This window comes from Rhinoderma darwinii, chromosome 1 (assembly GCF_050947455.1).
Source record: "Rhinoderma darwinii isolate aRhiDar2 chromosome 1, aRhiDar2.hap1, whole genome shotgun sequence".
NCBI classification, from domain to species: domain Eukaryota; kingdom Metazoa; phylum Chordata; class Amphibia; order Anura; family Rhinodermatidae; genus Rhinoderma; species Rhinoderma darwinii.
This window is the reverse complement of record NC_134687.1, coordinates 283797292-283810244: the sequence shown is the minus strand read 5'-3', so window position 1 is coordinate 283810244 and position 12953 is coordinate 283797292. Positions and strand designations below refer to the sequence as shown.

Below are 12953 nucleotides of genomic sequence, written 5' to 3'. Positions count from 1 at the left end.
GTGTTTATCTCCTGCTTGTTTTCCCATACACTGAACATGTCGTTATATCCCCCTTCCCTGCAGTAAAGGACGTCACACATCACATGCCTCTTATGTCCACGGTCGCCTGCTCTCCCTCCCTTCCGGTCTCTGAAAGGGATTGCGTCTCACATGCCGGGAAGCAGTGCAGGGTAGGGCTATATTCACACGCTTACCAAATATGGCTGAAAAAAACTGAGCTGTTTTCAAGGGAAAACTGCCTCTGATTTTCAGCCGTTTTTGGAACGGTTTTTGGAGTCAATGGAAAACTGCTCCAAAAACGGCTCATGAAGTGACTTGCACTTCTTTTTTTAAAACACGGCCGCGTAAAAAACGCCCCTTGGGAACGGAACACCATTTTTCCAATGAAATTAATGGGCAGATGTTTAGGCGCATTTTTAGATGTTTTTCGGGCAGTGAAAATAGGTGAACATGCCCTAAAGCTGGTTTTACACGGCCCAGGACGTGTAAACGAGCGCCGATCAACGAGAAAGCTCGGCGCTTGTTTGGTTCTTTCACAACGAGCTAGTACGGCGACGAGTGCTCGTTACACTGATTGCTCGTCCCCATGCATTTTTATCATGTCAGCAGCACGTCTCCCTGTATACACAGGGAGATATGCTGCCAACAACGATATTAGTTTAGGCATTTAAAACGATGCACTCAGATGATGAATGAGCGTTTATCGGCTGATCGTTGCCCTGTTTACACAAGGCAATTATCGGGAACAAGCGTTCTGTGAATGCTCGTTTGCCCGATAATTGGGTGGTGTAAAAGGGCCTTAAAGCAGAACAGAAGAGCTGTGTCTCAGTAACACACAGTGAGTAATTACAGCACCAGCTTACACCTTGTAAGGGTATGTGCACACGATGAGAGGCTTTTACGTCTGAAATGGCAGACTGTTTTCAGGAGAAAACGGCTGCCTCGTTTCAGACGTAAAAGCTCCTCCTCGCATTTTGCGAGGCTTCACTGACAGCCGTAAATTGAGCTGCTCTTCATCTGAAAGAAGTGTCCTGCACTTCTTTTGACGAGGCTGTATTTTTACGCGTCGTCGTTTGACAGCTGTCAAACGACGACGCGTAAATGACAGGTTGTCTGCACAGTACGTCGGCAAACCCAGTCAAATGAATGGGCAGATGTTTGTCGACGTATTGTAGCCTTATTTTCAGACGTAAAACGAGGCATAATACACCTCGTTTACGTCTGAAAATAGGTCGTGTGAACCCAGCCTTATAGAGGGGAATTCAGGCAGAAAATAGAGACAATGTCTGTGAGAGGCGGAAGGATACAAGAGAACTGAAGTCCTTTACATGGTAAACCCACCCACAGCAAAATAAAAAATAAAACCCTGTAAGGTAGACCTAGATTTCCTGACAATCCAACGTCCTTGATGGGTCATAACTTTCTCATCCTGCAAACATATCTTTTGCCCACCCTAAAATAGTCCACGCAAAACGTCTACAAGAACATTAACCACGCCCAAAGGGAATCACAAAAAAGGTGAGCAAAAAAGTTATTGAAAAATTAGGGTTATAAAACCATTTAAAAGACTTTTGGACCTTAATAAACCACATTGAGAACCATTATGTCCAAACGGGGAAAAACTGGGAACAGAGGTGTATCTACTCTGAAACGGTTTCCAGACAAAGTTACTCTGTGGGTGCAGCAACAACTCATCCAGGAAGTAAACAAAAGCTCAAAAATACATACAATACAATTGGAGACCTCTCTAGAAAGAGGTCAAAAAATGGGATTGATGAGAAGGTTGAAAGGCAGAATTCCTACTATACAAGAACAACATCTATTACATGTCTCACATTTGCAAAAAAAAAACAAACCTGGGTATTCCTCTAGTCACTTAGCATAATACGCTAAAGACCGATTCAAAAGTGAAAAATCATTGGACAACACAGGACCCAATATGTCTGTTGTAAAAACAATAAAAACACCAGAAGTGTAATAAAGTTATGCAGCATTAGGCTTCGTTCACATCTGCGTCATGGTCCCACTCTGACATTTCGTCGGAGCTTCCCGTCAGAACGGGAGCCTGACTGAAACAAACGGAAACTATAGGTTTCCGTTTGCATCAGCATTGATTTTAATGGTGACGGATCCGATGCCAATGGTTTCAGTTTGTGTCAGTTGTGCAAGGGTTCCGTCGTTTTGAAGGAAACAATACTGTAGTCGACTACGCTAATCATTTCGTCAAAATGACGGAACCCTTGCACAACGGACATAAACTGAAACCATTGGCACTAGATCGTCACCATTGAAAACAATGGTGATGCAAACAGAAACCTATGGTTTCCGTTTGTTTCAGTCAGGGTCCCATTCTGACGGGAAGCTCCAACAGAACGTCAGAGAGGGACCCTGACGCAGATGTGAACGAAGCCTTAGAAAGATCCGAATTACAAAAAAAACTCCATCTAAATGTCTGAAGAGAAACACCATTAACGTTTTGGATTATCCTAGTCAAAGTTCTGACTTGAACACGCCAGAGATGCTGTGACAGGACCTAAAATAGGCAGTTCATGCATGAAGACCTACCAACACCTGAATTAATGGGACGGTTCCATTTTCACATGGGTTGTATATGTGTATGATCACTTTATTTCTCAAATAATAGCCATAGTAATTCAAAACGTTATATGTTGTGCTTTCTAATATTGTATTTTATTTAAAACACCAGAAAATATTCAGTGTGACAAAAGTGCAATAATAGGGGACAGTTGATCAAGCGCTTGTTTGATGGCTTCTCTTAATCTATGGCTTTCTTAGTGGAACTCAAATACAATGTAGGCTACATTCTTTCATAAAATCACTCATAGTCTGCTGATAGACAGCAAAAAAAAAAAAAAGTAACATTTCCCCTACTGCTAATGGGAGCAACACCATTAAAAGAATTATATTAAAGTTTTCAAACCCCTTCCTACATCAGAGGTCCATTGATAAGCTGATCAACTTTTAATGCCAAGGAAGTAGCCGTCAATGGGCTATCTATGTAATCCAATGATGAACTGGCTCCTCTAGAGGAAGAGACACTCTTTCCAGCGGCCTAATGATCTTGCTAGTAGAGGGGGGTCCCAAGATAATACTATCCCCTCTATTTCATCAACATGTCTTAATAGGACATATGGATAGAAATTGCCTAAATTAAACAACCTTTTTAATTAAAGGGGTTTATCACATCGTAAAAACTTCACAATACGTAAAAAAAAAAAAAAAGAAGTTAAGTGTGGAGCAGCAGGTATTTTCTGCTTCCTATTAATTTCAATTGGAGCTCAGAGGTGGAAGGTGCCGCACAGCCCCCTGACAGGTAGTGCCGCACGGCCCCCTGGAGGGTAGTGCCGTACGGCCCCCTGGAGGGTAGTGCCGTACGGCCCCCTTGTAGTTGGCGCCACACGGCCCCCTTGTAGATAGCGCCACACGGCCCCCTTCCTGTAGATAGCGTCACCGGGGATTCCGCTCCTGGAGTGCTCCGCTTGATGTCTCTGTCCATATATGGACAGTGACATCAGGGGCAACTCCTGAAGTGGAATCCCCGTCCACAGCATTGCCGACGCAGTGACCGGGGATTCCACTCTAGGAGCAGTGTCGTCTGTGTCCATTTATGGTGTCACTGGCTTCTCCTGGAGTGGAATCCCCGGTTACAGAGTCGGCAACGCTGTGGATGACGATTCCGCTTCAGGAGTTGCCCCTGATGTCACTGTCCATATATGGACAGAGACATCAAGCGCTCCTTCAGGGAGCTACAGTGGCGCTAGTAGATAGCAGAGCAGGAAGATACCTCCCTGCTCTGCTATAGTGGCGTCGCTACTGCAGTAGAAGCCACAGCGGCGCCGCCGGCCATGAGGGGGGGGGACGGGGGCCCGTCCCGACGGGCGGCACGGGTGCCCTCATGCCCGGTGTCGCCGCTAGCAGCCGCTATGGCTGCTACAGCGGTAGCGACGCCACTGAGTGAAGAAGCTCCCGGGCAGAAAGGTGGCAGCTGAGTCACCGGGCCCAGGCGCTTCTGAAGCAAGCAGGGGATGGGAGCTAGAGCAGTGCCCCTTCCATCTGCTGGAGTGGTGCGCCCTGTCCAATGGCACAGGTCGCACACACCTAAGGCCAGCCCTGATCATGAGAATTGTAGTGAAGAGTGGAGCCCCTGGCTGTTTAAGTCATTTAGCAATATTCTATATAAGAATCTCCAAGGGTATCTCTTTAAAAGTTGGTAAACAAAATGGCATATTGTAAACCTTTTTTTTTTGTTTCACCATGCAAGATCCAGCAGAATGGAAAAACTTTCATGTATAAACATGAACATTTTATATTTGTCATACCCAGCATACAACCAACCATAATAGAATTGCAATTTAAGGTACAACGTGATTAGGAAGATAAATGGTTTGAAGATTGAGAGGTAGGGAAGTGCCTACAGAACCAACACCTAAAGAATAAAACAAATATTCAGTTTTGCTGTTAGTTTCAGTGTAATTTAGAAGAAAAGTACAATACATAGTGGTGTATGCACATTTTTGGAATTACTGTGTGTAGACAAATATGAATGGTATAAGTATACAGAGTACCGTTTTAATTAATATTTAGGTACAGAACACCTTTTTTTGTTTTCTGTTCTCTGGACAATACAAAATTGAAATAATACTAAGAGTAGAGTAGTTCATATTAGTGAAATGTTTGGTTAGCTCTGACTTGTGACCTGTGGTAGTATAACTGATGCACAAGCTATTCCCGCAAAGGATTCTGGGAAGTGTAAATCCCTCTCCCATTCATCAGTTTCTGTATTGTATACTTGTACAATACTAGTCACATTGTTCAAGTGCCAATTGTATCCCCCTACTATAAAAATTTTCTGATCCAAATGGCAACAGCCTGCTTCAGATTGTCCAGCTCTCATTGGACTTACAGTTGTCCATGTGTCAGTCTCCGGAGCATAGTACTCAACAGCTAAAATGTCAAAACATCGATCAACATGATCCATTCTACCTCCAAATGAATAAATTCTGTTCTTGGTCCCTACCATGGCATGAAGGACTCTTGGTTCATTCATTGGAGTCTTAAATTCCCACTGGTCTAAAGATGGGTCATAACAATGCAAGGCTTTTTTGTCATCAACGGACACTCCATAGCCTCCTGAAATATACAGTCTGCCTCCTAGTGTGGCACCAGCATGACCCCAAGTTCTGCGTTTTAAAGAGCAGATATACGTCCATTCATTCTTCTTGGGACAATACCTTTCGACAGATGCCAAACTTCCTGATCTGTTTCTTCCACCGGTTGCGTATAACATGCCACACAAGACATGCAGTTGAAACTGGATTCGGCTCTCCTGCAGGGGTTGAATTCGCAGCCACTGATTTAAATGAGGATCATAGCGAAAACAAACTTCTACAGCTCCTTCACCACTTCGATATTGCAAATGCTGTCCACCTACAACATACACAAAATTGTCCAGGACTGCAACACACGCGTGGCTACAGCCAACCTCCATTTCATCAAGCTCCTTAAATTGTCGAGCACTCATATCTGGCAAATAATATACTTTACGGCTTACTGTTCGATCATTGTCAGTATAAGGCGTTCCACCAAATGTTATAAGAGAGCATACATCTGACCTAATAACGGTTCTACAAGACTGCATTTCATGCTGGCGGAATGGAAGAATTTGGTAGTTGAAGGCCTCAAGCAAAAACTGTCGGCATAACACGTCTTCTACCATGATATCCACAATCTGAACACTGTCCACCAGCTCAGAAGACCTCATCAATGGAAAGCGGATGTGGCAAAGAACTTGACTAGCATTTGCTCGTCTGGAATAGTCAAACTGCAGCCAACGGATTGCAGCATGAAATAAATTTATTTCACTGCAGTTTTTTAATTTATTGCTTTGAAGGAAGAAAACTAGCCTTTCTAAGGGCACATGAAGAAAATCTTCCTCCTCAGATATTTTAAGAAAATGTTTAAAAGTGAATGAGTCCACAGATTCTTTCAGAGATGCCAAACTGAAAGTTGTAGCCATCTGCCCAATATTTAGACAAGTCTCCACGCTCATTGCAGATTTCAAGAACTCTTCACAAAGTTCCACAACAGGTACCATTTGGAGAAAAACTGCCGCTCCCAGGACATCATGAATGCAATCAAGATCTAGAGTAACTTCTGCACTATATGCAAAACCAATGATATGTTGAAGTCCCCTAGAAGATACTCCTTTAAGTTCAATAACATCTTGACTGGATTCTCTCATTCCTCCAGTAAACATTGCCCTTAAAGAAAAAAAGAACAAATGAAGTGGTCTTCAAGGCAGGCAGACATTTAAAGGGGTTTTGAAGGATTTTAAAATATCTGTACGTGAGCTCAAAATGGATAAATAACCCGTTACTTTACTGATTCCACCCACAAAAATAAAAAATATATTAAAACCCCTTATCCTATTTTTCCCATAAAGTAATGTAAAAAAGAATCATAATTGGTTTTGCCGTGTCCAGAAAAGTATAAGCTCTTAAGATACAACATTATTTAACCCGCACGTTAAACAGCTAAATAAAATAGAATAAAAGTGATCAAATAGTCATATGTACCCCCAAAATAGTATAAAAAAAAAACCTACAGCTCGATCACAAATAAAAGCCACTTGCTCTTTCAACGGAAAAAGAATAAATTTCTGGTTCACAGAATGTCGATACGAAACAAATTTTTTTAACAAAGCTTTTACTTTTACAAATCAAGTCTTTTCTTTGTAAAAGTAGTATATCAGAAAAAACATATATAAATTTAGTATCGCCGTAATTGTATTCACTTAATAATTAACATGTCGTTTTTATTGTTTTTAGCACCACGAGCGCCATAGAAACCCAGAAAAAAAAACAACGAAGGAATAGCTATTTTTTTTCCCATTCCACCCATCGAGTCATTTATCTTCAGTTTCTCAGTACATTATATGGTGCCACTACAACTTGGCCCACAAAAATCAAGCCCTTATACAGCTATATCGAAAAAAAAACAAAAAAGACTGCACAATAACATGCCATCCAAACACGTCACATTACTGTGGTAGCCAATAATGGACAGGTCAGCATGGACGACATATTATACACACTGAAGTAAATGGGGAACCTATAGATAACCAGCAGAGAGCAGCAACATGAGAGCATGCAGAATCGCTAATGGTAACTAATAACATTGCGGAAGGACTTTAACCCCTTCCCTCTTTAGCCACTTTTGACCTTCCTGACAGAGCCTCATTTTTCAAATCTGACATGTTTCCTTTTATGTGGTAATAACATCGGAATGCTTTCACCTATCCAAGCGATTCTGATTGTTTTCTCGTGACACATTGGACTTTATGTTACTGGCAAAATTTGCTCGATATGTTCAGTATTTAATTGTGAAAAACACCAAAATTTTGTGAAAAATTCCAAAAATTTGCATTTTCTCAACTTAAATGTATCTGCTTGTAAGACAGGCAGTTATAACACACAAAATTGTTGCTAATTAACATCCCCCATAGGTCTAGCTTAGATTGGTATAGTTTTTTGAACATCCTTTTATTTTTCTAGAACTTTCGCAGCAATTTCTCACATTTTCAAGAAAATTTCAAAAGGCTATTTTTACAGGGGCCAATTCAGTTGTGAAGTGGCTTTGAGGGCCTTATATGTTAGAAACCCCCAATAAGTCACCCCATTTAAAAAACTGCACCTCTCAAAGTATTGAAAACAGCACTTAGAAAGTTTCTTAACCCTTTAGACGTTTCACAGGCATTAAAGAAATGTAGAGGTGAAATTTACAAATTTGGTTTTGTTTTTGCAGAAATTCATTTTTAATCCATTTTTTTTGTAACAAAGTTTTACCAGAGAAATGCAAATCAATATTTATTGCCCATGTTCTGCAGTTTTTAGAAATATCCCACATGTGGCCCTAGTGTACTACTGGACTGAAGCACAGGCCTCAGAAGCAAAGGAGCATCTACAGGATTTTGGGGCCTTATTTTTATTCAAATATATTTTAGACGCCATGTCAGATTTGAAGGGCTCTTGCGGTGCCAAAACAGTGGAAATCCCCCCAAAACTGACCCCATTTGGGAAACTACACACCTCAAGGAAATGATCTAGTGAGCATTTTGACCGCACAGGTTTTTTTACATAAATTATTGGAAATAGGCCGTGAAAATTAATATCTACATTTTTTCAAAGAAAATGTAGGTTTAGCGAATTTTTTCTAATTTCCACAAGGACCGAAGGAGAAAAAGCACCGTCAAATTTGTAAAGCAATTTCTCCCGAGTAAAACAATACCCCACATGTGGTCATAAACGGCTGTTTGGATACACGGCAGGGCTTAGAAGGGAAATAGCGCTATTTGGCTTTTGGAGATCACATTTAGCAGAAATGGTTTGCGGAGGCCATGTCGCATTTGCAAAGCCCCTGAGGGGACAAAACAATGAAAATGCCCAAAAATTGACTCCATTTTGGAAACTACACCCCTTGAGGAATTAATCTAGGGGTGTAGTAAGCATGTTGACCCCACAGGTGTTTCATAGAATTTATTAGAATTGGGCAATCCTTTTTCTTCAATAAGACGTAGCTTTAGCTCAAAATTTGTAATTTTCTCAACAAATAAAGGAAAAAAAGAACCCAATGTTTGTAAAGCTATTTCTCCAGAATACGGCAATACCCCATATGTGATCATAAACTGCTGTTTGGGCACATGGCAGGGCTCAGAAGGGAAGGAGCCCCATTTGGAGTGCAGATTTTGCTGGATTGGTTTCTGGGCGCCTGTGGGACCAAAACAGTCGAAACCACCCAGAAGTGACCACATTTTGGAAACTACACCGCTCAATGCACTCACCTAGGGGTGTGGTGAGCATGTTAACCCTGCAGGTGTTTTGTAGAAATTAGTGTGCACTCTATGTTGCAGAGTAAAAATGGGATTTTTTTCCATAGATATGCCAATAGGGGGTGCCCAGCTTGTGCCACCAAAACAAGACAAGCTCTCTAATTATTATGCGGTGTTTCCCGGTTTTATAAACACCCTACATGTGACCCTAATCTTTTGCCTGGACATTCAACCAGGCTCAGGAGTGAAAGAGTAACGTAAAATTGAGGCCTAATATGGCGATTTACAAAGTATTGGTTCACAATTGCAGAGGCCCAGATGTGAAATAATAAAAAGAAAGTGACCCCATTTTGGAAACTATACCCCTCAAGGCATTTATTAAGGGGTGTAGTGAGCATTTTCACCCCACAGGTCTTTTCCATAAATGAATGCGCTGCGGACGGTGCAAATTAAAAATTTATATTTGTCTCTAGATATGCCATTTCAGTGGCAAATATGTTGTGCCCAGCTTATGCCACTGGAGACACACACCCCAAAAATTGTTAAAAGGGTTCTCCTGGGTATGACGATGCCATATATGTATGTGGAAGGAAACTGCTGTTTGGGCACGCTATAGGGTTCAGAGCGGAGGGAGCGCCATTTGGCTTTTGGAGAGCGGATTTTGCTTGGTAGTAGATTTGTTTGAGTATTGCTGGTGTTTCTGTTTATAATGTGGGGATACATGTAAGCTGGGCAGAGTATATCAGGGGCATAGTCAGGTGGTATAATAATGGGGTAAAAAAAACAATAAAATGATCCATAGATTTGTGTTAGGGCGGATTTACACGAACGTGTAATACGTCCGTGCAACGCGCGTGTTTTTCACGCGCGTCGCACGGACCTATGCTAGCCTATTGGGCAGTGCAGACTGTCAGTGATTTTTGCGCAGCGTGAGTATATATTTCTGCGTTTTTCTTGCATCATGCACCCAGTGAAGTCAATGGGTACGTGAAAATCACGCGCACCACACGGAAGCACTTCCGTGGGACGCACTTAATTCGTGCAACAGCAGTCAAAAGTATGTTTGCAAACAGAAAAGCACCACGTGCTTTTCTGTTTACAAACATCCAAACGGAGTGTCATAAAGATGTCGGTTGCGCGAAAATCACGCAGCCGCACATCCTATGTGATGACACACGGAGCTGTTAAGTGCACACGCTCGTGTAAATCCGCCCTTTACGCCGTTAAGCAATCCTTTCTGCACAGGCCGGTGTCGCACTGATATATGGCGTCCTTTCTTATGCCCCTTTTGGTCCACACTCTGCACCTTTGCAGTTTGGGGAACTTTACTGGGAAGTGTTGTCCTGGTATAATACAGGCGCCCTCACTTCTAGCAGATATGTTTGGGCCCTCCCCTTCCTGGTTCCCTAATTTTATGGCCTTGATAAATGTACTTTGTATAGGAGCACTTGAAAAACGGATGCCAGAGGCAAGGAAGCCTTATTTCCCAGCTACCAATAGAACAGTTAAATTTTCAAATTTTGAATAATAATCTTTATTATGCTATTCCAGCAAGTAAACAGACAGACAAAACCAACATGAATAGTTAAAATTTTCTATGCATGGATGGGGTCAGTAGCCGTTGTGGCTATAGCAATATATATGTTTTCCTGCCGTCTGTGACTGCAGACAAGCAGATTCAGGAAGTCACCGATATCGACGGAGACCTCCCAAGTAGTTAAATTGTTAAATTATAAAGTAGAGATGCCCACATTCCAGCATGCGTTAAAATTAGGAAGAGAGCCCCCCCGACATGTTTTGCTACTTATGTAGCGTCCTCAGGGACCCCTGAGGACGCTACATAAGTAGCGAAACATGTCGGGGGGGCTCTCTTCCTAATTTTAACGCATGCTGGAATGTGGGCATCTCTACTTTATAATTTAACAATTTAACTACTTGGGAGGTCTCCGTCGATATCGGTGACTTCCTGAATCTGCTTGTCTGCAGTCACAGACGGCAGGAAAACATATATATTGCTATAGCCACAACGGCTACTGACCCCATCCATGCATAGAAAATTTTAACTATTCATGTTGGTTTTGTCTGTCTGTTTACTTGCTGGAATAGCATAATAAAGATTATTATTCAAAATTTGAAAATTTAACTGTTCTATTGGTAGCTGGGAAATAAGGCTTCCTTGCCTCTGGCATCCGTTTTTCAATTGCTGTATTAGGCCTGCCAACTACCAAGGGTCCAAACCTTTTCTGGTTTGTATAGGAGCACGGCCCGAAAATGCGGGCGGCCGTCGCAGGCCGTGATTACTGGCACGGCCGTGTGCATGAGGCCTTAGATAGGTATTGTTGCCACTGTTTAATTGAGCTTCTTTGTTTCTCCTGCACTGCAGTATGCCTTCAAGGGAAAAAGATGATAATTTATGTTCAAAACCTACCGAAAATAGTCACTGCAGGCAGCTAGGACCACTTTGTGAACTTGGAATACTTCATTGTTTATGGTAAGAATGACATCAAGCAGTTGGCCCTGTGTTCGTAGTGCAGTCAGTCCCTGCAGAAGGGTTGTGCTATGGCTTGGAGCGGAGAAGGTGCATTTCATGCTGCTGTTCTTGTCAACCATGCTAAAAAATAGAGAAAAAAAAACAAGCCACTGACTTTCCGTCTTGTAAGACAACGTTAAATTCAATGTGTGACATTGTAGGTCTTAGACCGCTTGCATTCCTACAGATATGTATATAAAAATCTGTGGATTGTAGTCATGGCACTAGTACATAGAATGTTTTCACTCTCTCTGTTTGGCAGTCACAAGCAAATTACTAACTGCCAAGCATAAAATGCCTAGCACTAGAACCGCATACACACACAGGTGCTAGAACTGCAATCCACCTTATTATATACAAATGTTTAGTCCCAGATAAAACAAACATTACAGCCTGCTTTGTTTTAGTGTAAAAAAAATTCCCGCTTCACAACAGTTAAAATGAAAATATATACAATCTCCCCCAGTAGTCACAGCAGTCCTCCAAGTTCCTCAATAGTCACAGTATAGCCCCACTTCTCCAGTAGTCACAGCAGGACCACTCCCACCATCAGAGGCAGTCACAGCGCCACCTCCAGTTATCATAGCGAGGCCTCCTCTCACCCCATGGTCAAGCAATGCCCTCTCTGCTAGCAAGAAACTACATATGGGCAATCTTTTACGAACAGAGACCAATGAAGCGCTATCACATGACATTCGGTGTTTGCATCCTCAATCATGGAGGAACGATCTGTGACCGCTTATGCCAGCAGAGATGGAGCTTGATGCTCTGAATAACAGCATCCATCTCCATGCCTTTTCCACCAGGTGGAAGCACCCAGCCCTGAAGGCTGGTAATGCAGGGAGCAAAGATCTAACTATTCAACCGTTACACGGTCCCTTGAATAAGCATAGATCCAATTGTAATAATACATTTCTTTTGCATAGCGTTTCCAAACATTGCACTTTTAAACACAGTGGCGATTTTAATGAAATGCTATACATTAACACCCATTGACCAGATAGAGGAGAACAGACCAGACCGATTCAATTCTGTGTAAAAGAGAGGTGTTCTGGATATATGAATTGATCACACTTACTCCACTTGATACTTCACTTTTTTGTTATTCACAATTCCCCTTTTAGATTTTTTTAAGCCATTTATAACGCCTTCTTTATTGAATATTCTGTATTCATTGATTGTATGCTCTATACAATCAGTGTTTTTTAAAGTGCTTTTAGAATACGGATTTATTTTATTTTTTTAGTCAAATTATGAGATTCAACTACATTGTCTATGTATAATATTGATATTTAGCTATATTACCTGCAGCGGATATACTCTAAACGAAGTCGTTGGGTCCAGTATATCCTATGTCCGATGCTTTTAGAGTGAGTCCTGATGTCAAATCCACTGAATTTAGCTTTTTAGTCTTCCGTGATATGTTTTTGCGTTGTGTTGCCATAACAACAATTCTATCTGTAGCACGTCTAATATGAACTGGTTACATCCTTCAAATTATTATTATTTTTTTCTCTTTTTTTACAGACAGCTAATTACCACTTTAGCAACAATACCTCCACGAAGTGTTGTTTA

General features: G+C 41.6%; 1 protein-coding gene across 2 annotated transcripts in view; it reads right to left on the bottom strand.

Moving 5' to 3' along the window:
* Window positions 1-3639: 3639 nt before the first annotated feature.
* KLHL26 (kelch like family member 26) overlaps window positions 3640-12953 on the bottom strand; it is a 29139-nt gene continuing 19825 nt past the window's right edge. For both annotated transcript variants that reach the window (XM_075850730.1, XM_075850737.1), the window contains exons 2-3: window positions 11277-11459; window positions 3640-6281 (exon numbers count right to left, since the gene is read on the bottom strand). In XM_075850730.1, the coding sequence (XP_075706845.1) occupies window positions 4700-6281; window positions 11277-11459 (1765 nt within the window). In that variant the 3' untranslated portion in view covers window positions 3640-4699. The remainder of the gene's footprint in view (window positions 6282-11276; window positions 11460-12953) is intronic.